General features: G+C 32.5%; 1 protein-coding gene across 5 annotated transcripts in view; it reads left to right on the forward strand.

Moving 5' to 3' along the window:
* Nucleotides 1-22,404, forward strand: part of USP34 (ubiquitin specific peptidase 34) — a 224,651-nt gene that overhangs the window by 158,529 nt on the left and 43,718 nt on the right. For all 5 annotated transcript variants that reach the window (XR_006343487.1, XM_043917700.1, XM_043917703.1 and 2 more), the window contains 15 exons: nt 443-547; nt 2,435-2,490; nt 2,582-2,702; nt 6,976-7,159; nt 7,659-7,819; nt 9,987-10,052; nt 12,042-12,188; nt 12,278-12,334; nt 12,430-12,507; nt 12,922-13,016; nt 15,009-15,181; nt 17,777-17,930; nt 19,856-19,934; nt 21,194-21,247; nt 21,356-21,451. Coding sequence is in view for 4 of the 5 variants with exons in the window: in XM_043917700.1 (XP_043773635.1) it covers nt 443-547; nt 2,435-2,490; nt 2,582-2,702; nt 6,976-7,159; nt 7,659-7,819; nt 9,987-10,052; nt 12,042-12,188; nt 12,278-12,334; nt 12,430-12,507; nt 12,922-13,016; nt 15,009-15,181; nt 17,777-17,930; nt 19,856-19,934; nt 21,194-21,247; nt 21,356-21,451 (1,626 nt within the window). In the remaining variant the exon portion in view is untranslated. The remainder of the gene's footprint in view (nt 1-442; nt 548-2,434; nt 2,491-2,581; nt 2,703-6,975; nt 7,160-7,658; nt 7,820-9,986; nt 10,053-12,041; nt 12,189-12,277; nt 12,335-12,429; nt 12,508-12,921; nt 13,017-15,008; nt 15,182-17,776; nt 17,931-19,855; nt 19,935-21,193; nt 21,248-21,355; nt 21,452-22,404) is intronic.

The raw sequence follows: 22,404 nt of genomic DNA on the forward strand, positions 1-22,404 counted from the left end.
TTTACTGTCTCATTGACTGTGTAAGAAATGTAATGTTCTTTATTTTTCAGATATGAAAACTATAATAGACCATTACATGTGGGTAGATTTATAGATACTCATTTTCTGTAGGTTTCTTGTGTTTTCGCATTGTCATTGAATTTTTAGTTGACACTACATTATTTAGTATTATACATTATTCATATCTTTTCCAAGTAGTTTATAAATAATTTAAGAGTAGTGTTTTCCTCAAACTTCTCATCATTCACTTATGTACATAGTAGTTTTAATATTAAAGAAACCAGGAGTGTCTTCTTCAGAATTTTCTAGTTAAATTTTGAATACTGTTTAGTTTGTAGGGATTTAATTTTTTTTAATAAACCCTAATAGTTTTTAAAATATAATTTTAAGTTCATTTTCCCCTTTTAAACTATTTTCACAAAGTTTAAATTTTTTTTAATAGATAGATGATTATGAAGAAGAACCAATGTTAAAACCTGGATGTAAAGAATATTTTTGGTTGTTGTGCAAATTAGTTGACAACATACATATAAAGGATGCTAGTCAGGTATGTTCAGAAAATTTTATATTAACTTGTTAATAGAGCTGAATTATGTACATGTATATTCATGAATTTATATGTCCTTATCATTAAGGGCATTTTTATCAGTCTGTAATGAATTGAAAATGTCATAGTTTTTCTACTTCATTTGTACCTTTGTGTTTTGCTCTCATTCCTTCATTTTATTTTGACCTTAGTTGATATGTCTTTACTTGGTACTTATCAGTAGTTTCCTATGTCTTTGGGTATAAAATCTTATTTGGAGTATGAAATTTAGACTTTAAATATACAGATTTCTGTAAGAGTAAATGGATTTTGAGTATATAAAATAAAGTTGCAGTTAATAGCAATCACTTTAAGCTAAAGAGCACTATCAGTTTTCTGATCTTCTAATTTTGTTATATGAGACTACAATGATACTCCTGTCTAAACAAAGACATTTAAAACAAGTCCATTTTGAAGAAAATCTTGGCCACATAAAACATTTTTTTTCCTTTTTATAAATTTAGTAAGCTAAAATAAATCTAATTGATCTCACAGAAAAGTGAGAAACACTTGAAAAATTTACATGTAAATATTTAGGAAACCTTTTCTGTCAATTTTTTTCAAGTATTTCAATCAAAGTCCAATATATACACTATATATTTTAAAAATCCTTTTAACATTTGAGCTTTCTACTTTTAAGGAACAGTAGTCTACTTTACATTTGAGAAATTTAAAAATCAATATTGAACCTGTTTTAATTTTTTCTTTCAATTTTACTGAGTTATAATTGGCATACAGCACTGTGTAAGTTTAAAGTATACAGCATAATGACTTACATACATCATGAAATGATTACCACAATAAGTATAGTTGAAGATTATCATCTCATACTGATATAAAATTAAAGAAATAGAGATTTTATTTCCTTGTAAGGAGCACTTTACTCTTTGAACAAATTTATATAACATATAGCAATGTTAATGACATTTACCATGTTGTACATTACATCCCTAGTATTTACTTATCTTACTTCCTTTGATGACCACTTCCAGGTCTTCCTCCTCTTAAAACATATTTTAATGTATTTGACTTTATCCATAAAATACTAATGCCAGGTAGACATGGAATTTTTTTTTTTTTTAACCTATGGTTGCCCATTTAAAGTAGGAATCTGGTATTTCTTGCTTGGTAGTCAAAGTAATTTTCCTTCTTGGTGATCTGAATTTCTTTTTTTTTTTTTCCATTTATTTTTATTAGTTGGAGGCTAATTACTTTACAATATTTGATCTGAGTTTCTTTGAGAATCTTCTTTTTTTTTGTTGATGGCTGTGCCACATGGCTTTCAAGATTTTATGGCCCCAATGAGGTACTGAACCCACACCCTCTGCACTGAAAGCGTGGAGTCCTAACTACTGTACTGCTAGAGAATTCCTGTGAATCCTCTTAAATTAGATTCTGTTTTACGAAATCTGTTTTAATTTTTTTCCTCAGTTATAATGAGAATAAAGATTTCTGAAGTGAACTGTACATTTAAGTTTATTTCAAAAGGTGCTGTTAGAAGCAAATCTTGGTGAATTGTATGGTATGTGAATTATATCTCAGTAAAATTGTTAAAAAAATAAGTCAAACCTAGTGTTTTCTCATTGAATTACTATGGCTGTCATAATTTATTGCCAATATTTCATTTTTATTTGAAGGACTATTAATGATGTGTTTACAACTATAATTTCATTGATATTATGTATAAGGAAAGAGTAGTTATATATTATTTATAATTTAATTGGCATGTTAACGAATTTGAAGAATTCTTGTTACTTAAAAGGATTTTTTTGTTTTGTTTTTAATAAATACTTAAATACTAAATGTAAAAATCTGTATTTGAATTTTGTATTTTCTTTTTGTATTAAGACAACACTGCTTGACCTGGATGCTTTGGCACGGCATTTGGCCGACTGTATTCGAAGGTAAAATTTGATGTGAAATTGACGGTTTTGTTGTATAAAGATAAAGGATGTAATTGCATGACCTATCTTGTTTTGCTTGTATTTTTTGTAGCAGGGAGATCCTCGATCATCAAGATGGTAATGTAGAAGATGATGGGCTTACAGGACTCCTAAGGCTTGCAACAAGCGTTATTAAACACAAACCACCCTTTAAATTTTCAAGGGAAGGACAGGTTGGTAATAACACATTCAAGTATTTGTATGAAATAAGACTAAGTTTTTTAATATTGTTTCCTTGTATGTGGATATGTTAAATCTTCTTAAACATACAAATATAAAGTTTGTCAGAACTTTATTACTGGTAGGAACAGTGAACTTTGAATAAGATGAATCCTAGAAGTATAGATCTTAGCCTTGTTTTTAGAATGCAGAACAAGTATTAATTACTGTGACTGAGTATGAAGAGGCAGTCTGTACTTAATAGATTTTTATAGAATTGAGTATTTTGAACTAATAGCACATGGAATTAATGTAGTCATTGTAGAATGCTTATTGATTTATACCTTAAAGGCCCATTTGACACAAATTCTATAATTGACTGATAACACCTAATAACTCTATACCAACAAATGTCTAATTTCTCTTTAGATTGTGTTATTTCCTGTCACTGGCACTTTTGTCAGTGCTTTCACTAAGGAAAGTAAGTTATGGTTTGGAGGATTGCTTTCCTGAGGTTACTGATTGTCTTAGGAAACAGGAATAACCAACAGAATGGAAGATTGTCTGTCTCCCATGAACATGGGCTAAGGGATTCTTAAGATAAACTTAAAAGTGATAGTCTTACCTGTCTTAAATCTGTGCTACTACCCCTATTGCACAAAGCCCTGTTTTGTGGGTTTTCTCCTGAATCTTTAAAAATTTTTCTATTATTCTCACTGGGAATAACTTGACTTATTTATAGTCTTGCTTGGTGGAAGTCTTACGTTATATTTAAAGCAACGTGTAATTTTTATTCCAGAGTGTAAATTATTAATTGATCTTTCTGATAACATATCATTATAAAGCAAAACATCATTTTAAAGAAAAAGTAATTTTTAGGTAGTGCTGATAAATGTAAGATTCTTATATATTTTAATTTCAAGTGATATTTTGATAATGGCCTTCCAGAACTTTCTGTGGCTGTATTAAATACAAAGGTATATGTTATGTAAATACGATTCTGTGATTTGTGTTCATCATTTAAAATGAATCCAAAAAAAGAGAGAAAATACATTAAAAACTTGAATACATCAAAAGAGAAATTATTTTACTATTGACATTGATGTTGTCTATATTTGTTTAAAAAAAGAACTGCAGTCAACATCTTTGTATACTTGTTCCATTGTATATTCATACTTGTTTTCATGTGTTTGAAAGCCATTTACTTGTATTATTTTTTCTCTGAGTTGCTCAAATCCTATCCTCATTTGCCTTTTATGTATGTATGTATATGGTCCATTTCTTGATAATTTGTAGAATTTTTGTATGAAGGAAAGTGCCATGTATATTTGGGGATGTTTCTGGTCTTTCTGTTTCAATCTATGGATCTGTTCATTCTCCAGTGTTGTATTCTAATTAAGTAGAGTTACAGTTTTCAGTTAATGTCTTATGGAGATTGTCCATCTTCATTATTAGTCCTTTTCAGAATTGTTTTGGTTGTTTATTTTTCCACAGCGAACTTTAGAATCAGTGTGTCTCATTCTTTCAAAAATTTAAATTCTGATACTTTTCAAATTGGGGTTGTGTTAAATTTATGGCTTGATATAGAAAATATTAAAATTATAGTAAATTGCCTGTATAAGAGCAGTATTTGTCTTCTTATTTATGAAGACCAGTCTTTTTGTGTTTTCCAATTTAATATTGTCATTTAGAATTTGAATTTTAGGAATTTTTAATTAAGATTCTTCTTCAGAGTTTTCTTTCTTAGGTATCATAAATGGACTCTCTTCTTCAATTTTGTTTTCTAATTAGCTGTTTATGTAGAATAAGGATTTGTGTATATGAATTTGTTGCAGGCCACCTTAAGTTAACTTATTGTTTTTAGATTTTCTGTTCCTACTTTATTTTTCTAGAGATATAAATTGTGAGAAACCTTGTTTACATGTTGTTTACAGTAGGAATGGAAGGAGTTTTAACAATGTTATTTAACTCTTCAAATTTCTTCTAAATTACGTGTCAAACATTACACTCAGACCTATTCTCTCAGGTATCTGTTTGAGATTCTTCTTTCTGTGAAGTATACCGAAATGGCTGTACCATTATAATGGTACATTACAATTTTTGAGGTTCTTCTTTCTGTGAAGTGTACAGGAATGGCTGTACTGTTAAAATGGTACATTATAATTTTTGATCTAGATAGGTCAAAAAGAGTATAATCTTTGACACATAATTCAGAAGAAATTCAGAGAAATAGCATGGTTAAAACTCCTTCCATTCCTACTGTTAATATGGGCTTTAGATGGTAAAGAAGTTGCTTGCAATGTAGGAAATGCAGGTATGATCCCTGGGTTGTGAAGATCCTTGGAGAAGGGAATGACAGCCTACTCCAGTATTCTTGCCTGGAGAATTCCATGGACTGAGAAGCCTGATGGGCTACAGTCCATGGGGTCACAAAGAGTCAGACATGACAGCTACTAACACATGTTAATGTATGTATTACTCTTTGACTTAAGGTCACCTGCTTTCCTGGTAAACTCAGAGTGAGGAAAATAAAAGTATTGTTCATTTCAGCATGGTTTTACCAACCCTAATATTTTAATTAAAATACTTTTATCACAGGCCTTAAGTATATTTTGTCAAAACTTTGAAGCTATGGATATTTAGCTTTTTTAGTTTCTGTATTTAAACTATGAAAGATAGTTCATTGTTAAACTAGTTACTAGGCAATTTTATTTCTGTTTGAGTGAGTGATTTATATTTTCCAGTTCATGTGAACATGCCACTCTGTGTCTCCAAGACAGTCTTCTCCTTCTCAATTATAGAAGAGATGAGACATAACCTCATTGTCAGTGTATCAGCTATATAAAATAAGCCTCTGTTCACCTTCCGTATTTCTTAGCCAGACTTAGTTTTCTTTGCCAAGTCGGGAACTATGCACTGTACTCTCTTTGACAACAGTGAGATGGAGGACGTGAGATCATTAATGGGAAAATATTCTAAATTGTCCTTCATTTGGTACCTGTGTCAGAGGGTCCCAAGGCCACTCCCAGATTTGGTGATTCACTAGAAGGACTCAGAGGACTCAGCATGTAATTGTATTCATGACAAAGCTGTTATTCAGCAAAGAAAAAGTATGGGGCCAGATGTGGTGGAAACCTGGTATGCCCTTCTAAGAGTCCCCTTCCAGAGGAGTTGCATAAGATGTGCTTAATTCCCCCAGCAGTGATTGTGACGTTGAGGTGCTGTCTGCCTGGGATGCTCTCTTCAGCCAAGCAGTTCAGGGGTTTTATCAGGGGTTGCGTCATGTAGGCACACAATACCCTGCATAACTGACCACAGTTACTGAAATTCCAGACTCTCAGATGAAAAGCAAGTATTCTGCATAAACCAAATACAGATAGCTATAGTAGGCCACTTTTATCACTTCAGGAAAGTTTTATAACAGAGGAGGGAACTGTTCAGCATTCAAGTGTTCAGACAACAGCCAAGAGCCAAGCTTAAAATGCAGCCTTTTCTAAGGATAGCAGTTTCAGTCTTTAACAATATTACCTCTTTTCTACCTAGTAGCCCAGGAGGTTTTATACCCCAGAGTAGTATACCATTGTACTACTTGAGATGGGTGAGGGAGATAACTTTCTTTGGAATGGTAGGAAAGGACCAATTAAAGAACATGTGGGAAAAGTGATCCTTTCTCAGGCAGATTAGGGAAAAACACCTGTAGGATGTATTTTACATGGTTAAGCCTTGCACCTCAGTTTGAACTTCACTGTTATTGAAGTTAAGAGCTTGGTGTTGTAATTCCTTACTACAGCACCTTCCTGGTCTAACCTTTTTTGTGCTTTGTTTGTTTTGAGGCTTCTGAATAGTATCTGGCATTTGTAAGTGCACATTATGAGTGAATTGCTGCTGTTGCTACTACTACTATAATTATTAGAGTGAAATGAGGAGAAACTTAAGTAAATACAGAGAAAGTCAAGATAGGGAGTAATGAGTCCTAAGTTAAAATGTTTGATCACTGAATGGTGTGGAAAACAATATACTGTTGTTGGGACTCGAAACGATCAGGTATTAGGAGGGAGAGAAAAGTAAAGTTGAGCGCCTTCTTCCATTTTACTTTCTCTAAGAGAAATGAGGTTTGGGAATACTTTCAGATGATGGTATGTGATGTTCCTTTAAGTTTTAAAACAGTCTTTTAGTAAACTTTTGATTGTCATATAGTCCAATTTATTCTATAGAATTTAACTATATTTGGGATATCATTAATTTCCAAGTTTGGATAATATACTTGGTCTTTTTTTTTCCCCCCAGGAATTTTTAAGAGATATCTTCAATCTCCTGTTTTTGTTGCCTAGTCTAAAAGATAGACAACAGCCAAAGTGCAAATCACATTCTTCAAGAGCTGCTGCTTATGACTTACTAGTGGAGATGGTAAAGGGATCTGTTGAAAACTACAGATTAATACATAACTGGGTTATGGCACAACACATGCAGTGTAAGCATTCTTCTTTTCCTTTAATCTTTGTCAATTTTGTTCATGGAAATAAGATTTTGGAGGGCATGATTTAAAGACAGAATTCACCATTCATATGGTGAAGACAGAATTCACCATTCATATGTTTTAACATTGTAAACTATTGATGCTAGGATCTATGAAGTTAAAAAGGAAATACTGATTTTTGAATTTAAAACAACAGTGTGATAAACTTTTTCAGAGGTATGTGAAATACGTTGGCATTTTTGGGTTAAATAAATTAGTGTCAAGTAAAGTCATGTTCTGACAGTCTTTTGAATACTTAGGAATGAGTTAGTTTTACTGTGTGTTTAAAATGTACCAAATATTTTAGGTATGTGAACTAAATGAGTAATATAAAATAAATAATATGTATATGAATTAAATAAGTAACAGGTGTAGTGACTGTTAGTGAAAGCAGAATACATTATGTTTAATAGTTTGTTTGGGGGTGTCTTTTTCTCCCTCCTTTTTTCAGCAGCTCATGCACCTTATAAATGGGACTACTGGCCTCATGAAGATGTCCGTGCTGAGTGTAGATTTGTTGGCCTGACTAACCTCGGAGCTACTTGTTACTTGGCTTCTACTATTCAGCAACTTTATATGATACCTGAGGCAAGACAGGCTGTTTTCACTGCTAAGGTACAGTTTTCTGTACTTTAAAAGTTAAAACTTTAAAACAGAATTTTAAAACTTTGTTGATAGACCCTGATTCAGTTTAGTAAATATTGTTTGAGAAAATAATTTTAATTAAAATTGACAAAATTGGATATTTTGCTAACATATATATTTGAATTATTTTAATATTTCAATTGATTATTCCAAACACCACAGTATAATTTATTTAGCAAAGGAAAATACAGTTGTGGAATATACACACTCAGTGCATTGAATGAACACGGTATTTTCAGTAAAAATAAATATAAATTTTACTTACATAGAAAATAAGCAAAGCCTAAAACAAAGTAGGAAATTATTATTAGAATCACTGAACTTGTTATTTTTTAATATTCTAAGGTAAATTTGATTGTGGCCTAGTTTATTTAAGCTCTACTTTGTGTTATTTTTGTTAATTTTTTCTTTGTAGTTTTCATTCTTTGTTTGCCATGGGCTGTTTTTTAGTTTGCCTTCTGGACTGCTTTTATAAGTTTTTGACAGACTTTCTTTATGCTTGAGTTTTTGTTTTCTTCCACATGTCATCTTGATGTCCTTGCATTCCCACCCCCACCCCACCCTCCACCACAAAGTATTGAAATTCTTTGTATATCTTCAGTGAATACTTCCTATGTTTAAGGTGTCCTTCAGAGTCTCCAAATTTACAATATACTCAAATGGGTTTCTTTTTTTTGTTGTTGGCTTTAGTTAAATTGATGTCTTTATCATCTAACTGATTATAATTAGAAATTGATTTCATTAGGCATGTGTAAAGTTTTGTGACTAAAGGTTGTCCCCATTTGTATAACTATAGAACCACTTATTAAAGAAGCGTGTTTTCAGTGATTTTCTTTTTAGGAGATGACTTAACCACACTTTATAGTTTTATCTTCTTCATATTAACAATCACCTTTTAGCCATTAGCATTGTCAGGAATTAGTATGTAGAAACAGAAAGAACAATCACATGTGTTAACTATGAATGAATGTCAGAAATGGTAATTTTGGATAAAAACTAAATTTAGACTTGTCTCTACATAAGGAATTCTTACAGAATAGAAATTTGACATGATTTTGGAAAGTGCTTTCGTCAAATGAGCACTTGATTATTTACATGAAAATGTCATTTTTATTATTTCCTTTTCAGATTTGCACGGAAAGATTAAAGAAAACTGCATGTATTTTAATTGTGGCTGAATATACACAGTATAAAGTTTATCCTATTAACCATTTATAAGTGTACAGTTGTGTGGTATTAGGTATATTCACACTGTAATCATTAACACATCAAACTCCAGAATTTTTTCACCTACCCCAAGTGAAACTCTGTATCCATTAAATACTTTGCTCCCCATTCTTTTTTCACCCATATCCCTTGCAACCACTGTTCTACTTCTGTCTCTATGAATTTGAACTACTCTCAGTACCTCATAAGTGGAATCATGCAATATTAGCCCTTTTGTGACTGACTTATTTCACTTAGCATAATGTCTTCAAGATTCATCTGCTTCTTCAAAATTATGACAGGTAATAATTTGTAAAGAGAATATTAACTACTTTATTGGTTATTTTAAAATTTTAATGAGATAGAGTATATCTAACAAGTGCCCTAGCATGAATGTGAGACGCTCCTATAAGGCTGGTGTTCTGATCCAAGTCTCCAGTAAATGAGTGTAGCCAGAATCCTAAATCTCAGTTAATGTACTTGAAAATTTAGAGGATTTTCAAAGAAATTGGCCAGTATTACCCTGCAGTGTTAAGGATCTACTGTTCTAGAAAAAAAATGAAGGTATGACTAGATGAGTGTATTTTTTAATGTGTGGATTTGTTCCTGGAAAAGATGTTTTCTGTTCTTGCAAAACTGCCAACTTGTAAACCAACATTGAACCAAATAAGTACTGATAAGTAAAGTAGTTTTAAGATTTCCTTATTTAGTTTCCTTACATAATAATGATGGCTGTATTTGTATAATGAACAAAATACTTCAATTTTTAAAATGCTAAAATTGCTAAAGAAAATAGACTGTGTGTTTTTCCTACATGTGGCTAAGAGAATGAAAACAGTGTTGAGCACATTTTAATGCTTTCTTTTCTAAAATATCTAATTTACCATCATCATCAGTATGTTTTAATGGAAGGTTTTTTCTTTATTTACAGTATTCTGAAGATATGAAGCATAAGACCACTCTTCTGGAGCTTCAAAAAATGTTTACATATTTAATGGTATGTTTGAGAATCAGATATGGAAACTAGTTAGATATACCCATTGACCAAAGAAAACTTTAATTGGAATTCAAGAGTATTGGCCTGTCGTGACTATCTACTCTGATTTTTCAAACTGACTGTCAGTTGCTGATGTTCTTTATCATAGTGAATTTTAACTGTCATATTTCAGTCATCTGCATTTTTGTTAATTTATCCTTTGAAGAATTTATTATATCCGATCCATCTTTCATCACAAGGTCACCCCCACCCTTTAGTCTTAGGATTTTCTGACTGGTTTTTCTTTGTCTTTCTTAGTTTCTGCCCGTAAAACTATAAAATTAATCGTTAAAAAATAGCAAATCTTAAAATACTACTCCTCTGGTTAAAATTCCTCAGTGGTTCTTTATTATGAAATTAATTTTGGTGTTCAGGTCCAGCCAGGATGGCATGTATTCCCTTCCCGTCAACCTCCTTTTTTATATCCCGCCCCACTGCCCACATCCAGCCTCACCCTGTAGTAACTGGAAGCCAGAGCAGTGCGTCACTTTTTGCTTCCTCGCTTGTGCAGTTATTCATGCTGCTCCTACTGCCTGCAGCTCTCCTCCATGAGCACTCTTCTCCATTTTCTTCCCTTTCTCATCCTTCAGGAAGCAACTTGGTTTTCTTGAGAAGGTGTCCCCTGAGTGACCAAGTTCCAGAGTATCTCCTTGTCACCATACTTTTGTTATACAAGTACTTGTATTGAAAGTTACTTGTCTCACCTACTAGAATTTTGAGGAAAGAGGTCTTATTTTATTTATTCCTGTGTATTTCATCTTTTGAGACTTAATGAAAACTCAGTAAATGAGATTTTTGAAACAAAATTAAAAAATTTGTTAGTTATCCCTTGATTCCACTTATAATCTTTTAACAGAGTTGGAACATGCTATTTGAACTGACAAAGCAGTTTTACTGCTTTTTATTGTTTTTTTAAATCATGGTTTTCACAATTTATTACCTGGGGTAAAAAGCTGCCACATGACATCTGGTTGATTCTTTGTAACACAGTAATAATCATTTGATATTAGTTATATAATTGATTTCTTTGAGTATTAGTGAGCTGTATTATTGATGTGGAAACTTGAAAAAGCAGAAATAGCTTTTAGGTAGCAAATTTGGGGGCTGTAGGAAAATAAGACAATAAAAGATAACTTCTGCTGATTCATTATCTTGTTTGGTCAAAGACATACGTGCTATGATAGGGATTTACCAGAGGAAAATACTTCCTTTTTTTCCCCTCTCTTGACAAACATCAATTGTTGATAGGCTTGCTGAAGTCACATTTATTGATTTCTATTCTGCTGTGGGAGAATTTTATTGAATTAGAGTCACAGATGCAGGCTTTGAGTATTACTGCTGTTTTAAACCACTACTAAACCAAAGTTCAGATAGGAAAGTTTATTCACCCTGTAAAGGCTTTGATTTTATGCTTCACAAAACAAGTCTGCATCCCAAATTCCTTCCTAGAAATTCCTAGACTTAAAAAAAATGAAAATTTCTTAGCTTATGGTACCTTAAGCATCTTCTGGCACCAAGACTATTAAACTGAAAATGCCATGTGCTGTGCTTAGTCGCTCAGTTGTGTCTGACTCTTCGCGACCCCTTGGACCCTGCCAGGCTCCTCTGTCCATGGGATTTCCCAGGCCAAGAATACTGGAGTGGGTTGCCATGCCCTCCTCCAGGGGATCTTCCCAACCCAGGGATTGAACCCAGGTCTCCCACTTTGCAGGTGGATTCTTTACTGCTGAGTCACCAGGGAAGTCCATGAATACTAGAGTGAGAATCAAAAACAAAAATGAAATAGAGTATATAGTTCTTTCTATGTAGATTTACAAAGATTTTATTTACCTGTTTTATTGTTGTTTATTCAAGAATCTTGTGATACTTTTTTTATTGTTATTTGAGAGGTACATTTATTTGATTGCTTGATAATCCTCCTCCTTACACAAAAACCCTTTTCTTTCACAGGAGAGTGAATGCAAGGCATATAATCCTAGACCTTTCTGTAAAACATACACCATGGATAAGCAGCCTTTGAACACTGGGGAGCAGAAAGATATGACAGAGTTTTTTACTGATCTGATTACTAAAATTGAAGAAATGTCTCCAGAACTGGTTAGTACTGTAATGTTCCTTTGAAATTTTTAGAGATTTGGTCAATTCTAAATTACTGAATTTTGTTTGTATTTTTTTTTTTTTTAAAGAAAAATACTGTCAAAAGTTTGTTTGGAGGTGTAATTACAAACAATGTTGTGTCCTTGGTAAGTATTCTTCCTGTTTTTTGCTTTTTGAAAATTTTTATGTATGTTTTAGCTTATTATGAGAATTTACCAATTTTTGGCTATTGATTGACTAGGATTGTGAACATGTTAGTCAGACTGCTGAAGAGTTTTATACTGTGAGGTGCCAGGTGGCTGATATGAAGAATATTTATGTGAGTAATGTATATATTTTTAAATTTTTTTCCTGCTTTTCAACTATTTGTGTATATATACACACACACACACATATATATTTTTATATATAGAGAGAGAGCAGGCTTCTGTTTGTTACTTTGGGGAGAAAATTTTCATGTTTTCACTTATTTTCTTCTTGCGATGTTACTCAAATAAGAATTAAAGGTAGACCACAGAACTGATTTTTCCTAATCAAAATTTAAATAGTTGAGTTTTAAAAATATTTAGTAAGATTCCGAGCACCTTGTCAATTTTTTACTAAATTTAAGAGTTCATTTTTAAAAATAAAAACTTTGTTTTCCTCTGTGCATTCTGTTCAAATTGTAATGAATGCTTCTTGTGGTTTTTGCATGTTGCAAATAATAATATGAAACTCTTAAATGTGTAAACAGGAATCTCTTGATGAAGTTACTATTAAAGATACTTTAGAAGGTGACAACATGTATACTTGTTCTCATTGTGGGAAAAAAGTACGAGCTGAAAAAAGGTATGCTTTTTTGAAACCTAATTTTTGTCATTTTGATAAATCATCAAATAGAAGTAAAACACAAACTTAGGATAAATTAATGTTATATTTTTATGAAAATTACATGATTACATGATATAATCAGCTGCTTGGAGCTCATTCTTACACAGCAAATTTTTGTTCAGTTATTCAAGTAAACATTCAAACTCTCTTAATTTTTTTTTTATTAATCAAATATTTAACAAGGTGTGTATGATTGCTTAGTCCTTTCCCATGCACTCAGTGGAACATGATAAAGAATCTACTCATGAGCTGAAGATTTTCTCTGAACTTCTAAAGTGAGATTTTTTTCTGTAGAGCCAGCCACGAGATGGTTGGTTTTAGGACAGAGAGTAGTTTCGGTAGAGATGTTTCAATCCTACCCTTGAACACTGAATAGAAATTAGATTGAAAGATTATGTAGTTCATTACTAAGAACACAGGCAGAGAAATAGTAATGACCTTATAAGTACTAAAAGTCTGGGATTTGACCACCTTGCCTTAAGTAGAGGATTTGCATTTATGGTAATAGAAAATAAGATTGCTAATACACAGTGACACCAAATGATTAACATCTGGATTTGAGGATTATTTGCATAGTTGATTGAAGCCATCAGAACATTTGCCTGAGAAAGAACATAACTGTTGCAAAGAACTCAGACCTTTGCCAACCTAAAAATAAAGAAGAAAAAGTGACAGAATGAAAGTCAGGAAGGGAAAAGAATCAGGATATTATGGTAACCCAGAATCTGGGGAAGAGAATTTCAAGAAGGTATTCATTCAATTGACATAGTTCGCAGAGATGAGGAAAAAAATAACAGCTAAATAAAATCATTAAATTTTTCAAAAAGATAGTTTAGTGATGTTTCCGTCAGGTTGTAGTAATAGAAGCAGAGTCATCAGAGAACATGACACAAAGTATATAGATCATCATTTTAGAAGTTTGGCAGTAAGAAACAGAAAGAAAGATGGACTTTAGAAAGAACTTTGAAATCAAGCAGAGGAGTTTTCTACATGAAGTAGATCTGAGCATGTTTGAAGACAGTGAATGAAAAGCTTTCTTTTCAAATTGCTTAATAGAAGACTTTTCCCAGATAAATATGCACTTGAAAAGAATGGTATTCTTTTTCTCAGTCTCCAGAAGTCAAGTTGGTTGCAAAAGAGAAAAGTTATAAATGAATACACTCAAAGCATAGCTGTGCAGGCAGTTACATGTAGAAGACAAACTCATCTGACGAGAGGTTAGGCCAGAAGTTAAGGAGTTAAAACAGACTGGAGTCAGGCAAAAGTTTATTACTGTGGAGTAATGTAATTAGAAGTCCATGAAAGATAATTGAGAGGCTCCATTCTTATAGAATCTCTTATTTATTCATTAAGTTTGGAATAAGCTTATTGAATAAATCTATTGTTCTTGATAACTTTCCTTTTGAATCATTCCTTTAATTTGGCTAATACGATTCTACTGTGTTTTTTAAATATTGTCAAATTATCTCCCAAGAAAAATATTATTCAGTCATTTTGTGCTCTTATCATACTTCTAGATGTCTATAATAACATAGTAAGTGTTTAACCGATTATACTCTGTTCTGTCTTCAAGCACTGGTTTTCTCAGTTTACTCATTTTTTGCTGAAAAATTTTATCTACTACCATGCCACTCTCTACTGATATGCTAATGGTTCCCAAATAATCTTATCTAACTCAGAAGACTGTGCTTTGCTCTCCCATCCTCCTCATGGCATATTCTACAGTCTACTGTAGTTTTTCATTTGTTTTTCCTATCTAGACATGGGGAAGTTATTTCAGAATAGAAAATCTCATAAGGGGATAGATTGATAGATTTAATAAGAGCATGATTCAGAGTACTATTATTACTCTGAATAGAATATGGAAATAAATGTAGCATAAATGTAATTGATAATAGCTAGAATACTTTTGAAAGATAATTTTTAACAACTTTTGTTTTTGTCTTTCAGAGCATGTTTTAAGAAATTGCCTCGGATTCTAAGTTTCAATACTATGAGGTACACATTTAATATGGTCACAATGATGAAAGAAAAAGTGAATACACACTTTTCCTTCCCATTACGTTTGGATATGACACCCTATACAGAAGATTTCCTTATGGGAAAGAGTGACAGGAAAGAAGGTAATGGAAAATTTCTTTCTCTTGCCTATGTTTACTATAAATCACCATGACAATATAGTCCTAATTACAACATTGTAATTAAATATACATTTAAGAAAATTAAATTGAATCTTAGAAAAATGTTTCTAAAGACAATATGGTATATTCAGACAGTTGGCCAATAAACATTTTGTATCTACTAGGACTGTGTTGCAGATACCTTTCTAGGCATTGGGGACACAATAGTGAATGAGATAAACATAGTTCCTGGTCTTGAAAAGCTTAAGTCTATTGGGCATGGCATATTTTAAACAGGGAATTATTAACATGAAGTGTTGTCAGATTGGTTGAGGGGAATCACAGGGTTGCTTTTAAGAGAAGGTGACATTTAAGCAGAGCCTGAGTATCAAAAGCTAAATTGAGAGGAGCGAATAATCTTGTTGGAGGGTGGGGGGTTAGTTAGGGGGTTGGTGAAATAGGCAAAAGAGTGGCAGTCAGATTAATCTTTTGTAGGCCAAGTTAATGATTTTGATCTTTATTTCAATGTGAAGCTATTGGAACATTTTAAGCAGGAAACCAAGAAAACCAGGTGAGATCTTGAGAAAGTTATTCTAACTGTAGTAATAGAAATGGATTAGAGGCTGAATAAAAGGAGTATGGGGAGGCTATAAGGCAAAGTCCGGGAATAGAAGCGACTAGTAGGTAGGAGGGAAGTGTATGGCAGTAGAGTTAATAAAACTCAATGACTGAGTGAAAAAATGAAATAAAGTTCCTGAACATCTGTCCACTATTTAGCTTGCTATCATAATAATGAGAATATAATGACAACAAAGAAGAAGGTGTCTACCCCTCTAAAGCTTATAGTTTAGTCAGTCTACTCCTAGAGGAAGGAAAAGTTGAGAAAGGTTTCTGCTTGATCAGTTAGGTGAATAGTGGGATCAGTACTTCAAGAGCTCAAGAAAGAGGGAATGTGGTCAGAAGTATTGAATGCTAAAGAAAAGGAACAGTTCCAGTAAGACCACAAGGGTGGTTGAACATGTTGAAGATCTTTGGTTATCACAGCAATTTAATATGGGTATTGTGTTAGGAAGGCAGTTTGCAGTGAATTTAAAATGGCACTTGAGTTACCTACAAATTGCTGTTCTTTCCATAAGACCAGTGATTTTCAAACATATGTGTACATGGCCTAAGAACCATGATGATGAATGGGAATAGATGAGGAGAGAGAAGAAAGCAGAACTGGTTTAGCCCTTACCTTTTCCATTCTTCTTTGGCAGAGAGAAATTCTGTTTTACATAATAGGCCTGGTGGTATTTTGCTTGTATAGAAAGTTATACAGATTTAAATTCTTGAGATTTGAAGAGCCACCATATTATAAGATTTAGGAAAAAGAACCATATTTTAATCTTTATACTGTATTGCTGGGCACTTAATGAGCATCCAATGAATGTTTTACTCTTCACTAAACGAGAAATGAGAGATACAAAGCAATGAGTGAGCGCTATTATTTCAAGAGAATAACATATATCTTTGAAAAGACAGGATGGTGATTGTAACTATGAAGGGATACAGGGTTAAGGGAGGGAACTTTGTAATAAAGTTGAGTACAGTTTAGGAATTTCAGGGAGTGACCGAAAAGAGGTAAGTTTGAAAATACAGACAGAGTTAAGAAGTTGACATTGTATATATATGTCCTACTCTTCAGAATGCTTTCAAACCATTTGTAAAATTATAGCAAGACTGCATAGTAACTGTGCTTCATTGTATTTTTCATGATGCCACCATGCGGGAAAATAACAAAAATGCCAAGATAAAGGAGTTTATTAGGTTGCAGAATCAGATCCTAGTATACCCAAACTCCTCAGCCACTGCTTTGACACTGTCAGCCATTTCCTCCTCTTCAGCTAATTGTTGCTTCGCTTTTCATGTTAGACTGTGCACTCAGGTGAAACAAATCTGCTCTTTCTTACTTGCTTTTAATTACACCTTTCTTTCTTTTGATGGTGGAAATACAGATCGTAAATCATACATCTTCTGAAGGTTTTTCCTTAGTATCTATTATAATAACCTTTCAAATTGAAATCTCTATGGTTGGAAGTATGTTTTATTTTATTTCTTTGTACATAAAGCTTATAATACATAGTGTTTTTTATTAATTGATAAAACAGTTGGAAGCACGCTACCAGTACAGTGCTTCATTTTCCTTAACATGAGACTAGCAGGCATAAATATGTTAATATCTTTCAGATCTTGTGTTTCCCTATTCCTAGTAAAGAAAATATACACTGTTTCATTCAAGTTTATCTATTTCGAAAGGAATAGCCAGGTTAAACCAAAGGGGAAAAAAAAACATATTTTACATTTACTTGTTATGTTGAGATTGTCCCTAGTTATGCACTAACAACGTGGTTGTTTTTCCAGTAATGTGTATAAAAGTTCCTTAAAATTGTAGGCTATAAATAGCGAGTGACAGCAAATAGAGTTGTTTTGTGCCTGTTTGAATATATAAAGTATCTGTGCCTATTTCTGTGCATGACGTATAGTCTATCAAGTGATTCTAAGATGTCACTGTGTGCTGTTTTCAAAATTATTGCCATTTTATGTAAATCATTTCAGGTTTTAAGGAAGTCAGTGATCATTCAAAAGACACGGAGAGCTATGAGTATGACTTGATAGGAGTGACTGTACATACAGGAACAGCGGACGGTGGACACTATTACAGCTTCATTAGAGATATAGTCAACCCACATGCTTATAAAAACAATAAATGGTGAGTTTTAAATATTTTTTTCTTGGGATTTAAAAAAAAAAAATCTTTTTCTGTTTCTAAAGTATAAGTTTGATAGTTTTTTTCCTGAGATATGTTTTCAGATTTTTGTTTTCTAAACTTTATCTATGTCTGGAAAGGAGGCACATAAAATGTTTAAATGAAAGCAGCTTTCAAAAGAGAACATGAATCCGTTGTTCTTAAGCTTTATAGATTTCCACACTTTTTTGAGAACTTGATAAATGCTTACTCAAGAAAAATGAAGACCCTCAAGAGTTTTGCACACAGCTTAAGATTCATAGACAATATTGAACCTTCTGAATCTTACCTGTGTTCACTATAGGATGGCCACAAAGTCCTTATATATTCCAGTTAGAAATTACCTGCATACTCGATTTTCTTCACTTTACTTTTCCCCTCTAAGCACATTCTTTTTTATCACCTTTTATCAAGTTAATGGCTGGAAGTCATTCAGTCAGTCCTTAATAGCTGGTTTTTGGCCTTCGAATGTTGTTGGGTAAATTATCATATGTAGAGACTGTTGCTGTTCTAGGCATTGTTCTAAGTGTTGGGGATATTGCTTTGAACAAAGTGTACATTGGTAAGTTGATCTGTGCTTAGCAGAACTCTTGCCTGGAAAATTGCATGGACGGAGGAACCTGGTACGCTACAGTGCATGGGATTACAAACAGTTGCACACAACTGAGCATCTTCACTTTCTTAGCAGAATGGTTTTGTTCAACTGTTTCTCTTTAAGACATCATGTCTATGGTATCTTTTACTTTTTCTGGTCCATTTGAATATAAATTTTGAAATGATACCTTTATCTTTGTAAGTTTTCCAGGCTCTTAATATTTTCTGTCCCAATAGCTTTACATGTTATATTTATACAAACTTTTCATTCCTTGCTTATATGAACTCTTTTGTTACTCCTAGACTATAAATAGATCTATGAGATTTTAAGGTGATTATGACTATGTTGTGAAACTATATTCCCAATTTCTAGTGGATTAAAATTGTCAAAACAAGAGCTTAGTTAGAATTGATTGTGTATTAATGTTTGATCAATATTTGTAATATATTAGAATGTAATCTAAATATTTAAAAAATAGGCACAACACAGATAAAGTACATATTGTTGTTTAGTCACTAAGTCATGTCCCATGAACTGTAGCATGCCAGGCTTCTCTGTCCATCACTGCTCCCAGAGTTTGCTCAAATTCATGCATGTCCTTTGGGTTGGTGATGCTGTCTAACCACCTCATTCTCTGCCGTTGTCCTCTTTTCCTTTTGCCTTCAATTTTTCCAAGCATCAGGGTCTTTTCCAATGAGTCGACTCTTCTCATCAGGTGACTGAAGTATTGGTGCTTCACCATCAGTCCTTGCAATGAATATTCAGGGTTGATTTCCTTCTTTTCTTTTTAATACACTGTCTAGGTTTGTCATAGCTTTCCTGCTAAGAAGCAGATATCTTCTAAGTTCATGGCTGCAGTCACTATCTGCAGTGATTTTGGAGCCCAAGAAAATAAAATCTGTCTTTTTCCACTTTTTACCCTTCTGTTTGCCAGGAAGTGATGGGACCAGATGCCATAATCTTAGGTTTTTGAATGCTGAGTTTTAAGCCAGCTTTTTCACTCTCCTCTTCCACTGTCATCAAGAGGTTCTTTAATTCCTCTTCATTTTCTGCCATAAGTGTGGTGTCATCAGCATATCTGAGGTTGTTGATATTTCTCCCAGCAATCTTGATTCCAGCTTGTGATTCATCCAGCCCAACATTTTACATGATGTACTATGCATATAAGTTAAATAAACAGGTTGACAATAGACAGCCTTGTCATACTTCTTTCCCAATTTTGAACCAGTCATATATACATATATTTATATATAGTACATATATACTTGATCAATACATATATGCTCTGCTTTAGGTATCTTTTTAATGATGCTGAGGTAAAACCTTTTGATTCTGCTCAACTTGCCTCTGAATGTTTTGGTGGAGAGATGACGGTAAGTTTTACTCAAAAATTTTTAAGTAGTTTGTGACTTTCCAAGTACTTTACAGTATCATAAAACCCAAAAACAGTCATTTAACTTTCCTTTAGTTCCTAATTAAATCTAAAATTTGTTATTTGTTTAGTATAGTTACTAAGTTTGGAGCAGATACCAGACATGGCAGTTTTTAAAATATATATATATATTTTTTTTTTAACTTTTTTTTTCATTTATTTTTATTAGTTGGAGGCTAATTACTTTACAATATTGTAGTGGTTTTTAAAGATTTCTTCAACTGATTAAGAAGGTTGACTTACAATTGAAAAATGAAAGTATAAGAGTTGAATTACACTGACACAAGACATTATTGAATACGTTGTTTCCTTAAATGCTCTGGGATTAGAGCAGGAAGAAATTGCTCTTTACTGACTGACTGTGAGAAATCTTTGACCAGGAAGTTGGCTTAAGCTGAACTTTAAAGATCGTTCCTTGGTGCTTTCTGTAACAGTAGCAGCTGTTATTACTAACACTACTAGTGACAGGATAGAAAAGGGTTATCTGTTACGTAATTAGCAGTTAAGATGTAAAAAAGACAGATTGGAGTAGTCTTAAAATAATTTCACTTCTTCATATGCATTTTACCCTGGTAGCAATTTTCTGAAAATTTAAAATTTTCCCTGTTGATTCTCTAAATCAGATATTAAAAAGTAATTTATATTTCACAGATAAGCCCAGATAAAGTTATATTTTCCTTTAGTAACTATGTTCATTGTGAATAACTGGTTGCCATTCTGGATTTTAATGAAAAGGCTTTCTTATTGCTCTTTGATGTTCTTATGTACTATTCTGAATTGAAAAGAAGTAGACAAATTCTTAACACTTTGAAAATGAGTAGAAGAAGGAAGTAAATAATGTGTTACTATTGAAGGCATAGCTAAACGTATTGCATCTCTAGGTGTTATTCCTAGAATAGTTCCTTAAAAAAAGATTAAAAAGAAAACAAACTTTGCAAAACTTTCCTCTTAAAAGGTAGTTTTTCAGATTGCAGTCCATTTTATTAAACTTTATATTTTGGTGGTAAGTACCTTAAAAATATTTTGATCTTTTCTTTGCCAAAAATTTCTGTCAAAGATTTTTATGTGATGATGCTATTTGAGAACTGTTTACAAAATTACTATAAAGTTTTAAATATCTGTTAGTAAAATATTTTGTATATAAATACAGCTGAGTGTACCCATTTCTTAAAGAAGGAAAACTTTCATTGTTTTATACAGACCAAGACCTATGATTCTGTTACAGATAAGTTTATGGATTTCTCCTTTGAAAAGGTAACCATTTCTTTCATATATTTTACATTGTTTTCTGACTCCCATATTATCTACTTGTATAGTTAAACTATGTCAAAATGAAAATATACTATTTTTTCCCTCTTAAAGACCCACAGTGCATATATGCTGTTTTACAAACGCATGGAACCAGAGGAAGAAAGTGGCAAAGAGTACAAATTTGATGTTTCATCTGAATTGCTAGAGGTATGAGTTAATTTAAGTTTAGCAACAATTTAAAAGCATGTTAAGTATTTATGCAAGTATTCTATAATATAAAAGCAGGCTCAAACATTATTAGTATCTGTAATCCAAAGTAGACTGTAACACTATTTATTTTACAAATAGTCTTGGTAATACTGACTTATGACAGGTGAACATAAAGTGAATGAGATTAAAGGGAGTGGAAAACAATTATTAGTAACACTGAAGAAAAGAGAGGTAAAAGGTTTGTGGAATTAGTGCAAGCTCACAAATAACTTGTATTATCGGTGATACATTTGGATTGGGTGATAGGACTGGGAGTATTCCTTTTCTTATGCTTCATATTATACACAAGTGTATTTTAAATGCATTTAAAATGTTTGTATATATATTTTAAAATGTGTCTCATTTGTAGTAATGAAGCTCTCTTCATTTAATAATATATTAAGTGATATTGTTAGGGATTTATAAAAAATATTCATGCTGAGTATGTTGTATCAGTGTTATAAGCTGACTCAGCCAAAAGTACAGAATGTAAATCTGCAGGAAGGTTTACCTGGTAAACATGTAATCTTCCATCAAGACAATTAAACTTTCATTGTTTGAATGACTGGTATTTTGCACTGTTTTGGTCAAGTCTTAAAGCTGAGGAGATTTTGTGCCCCACTCTTAATGGTATCTTGCCTGCCTATAATTTTCTGATGCAGTGCCAAGAATATTACTTTCTCCCAAACCCCTTAATTGGGTTTACCATCAGAACTAGAAATCAAACTATGAAACTCACCTGTTTATACAAAAATTTGTTTCAACTTCTATCATAATAGCAAAATTATTACATATTATCATCATCATTATGTGCAAGACTTTGTGTTCCCAAGGTATTCAGGTAAATGTAGACTATGTTCTAGATGAGGCCCTAACAATATTTTATGATAGTCAGCCCACTTATTGAAGTA

The sequence above is a fragment of the Cervus elaphus genome, chromosome 11 (genome assembly GCF_910594005.1).
Source record: "Cervus elaphus chromosome 11, mCerEla1.1, whole genome shotgun sequence".
Lineage (NCBI taxonomy): Eukaryota > Metazoa > Chordata > Mammalia > Artiodactyla > Cervidae > Cervus > Cervus elaphus.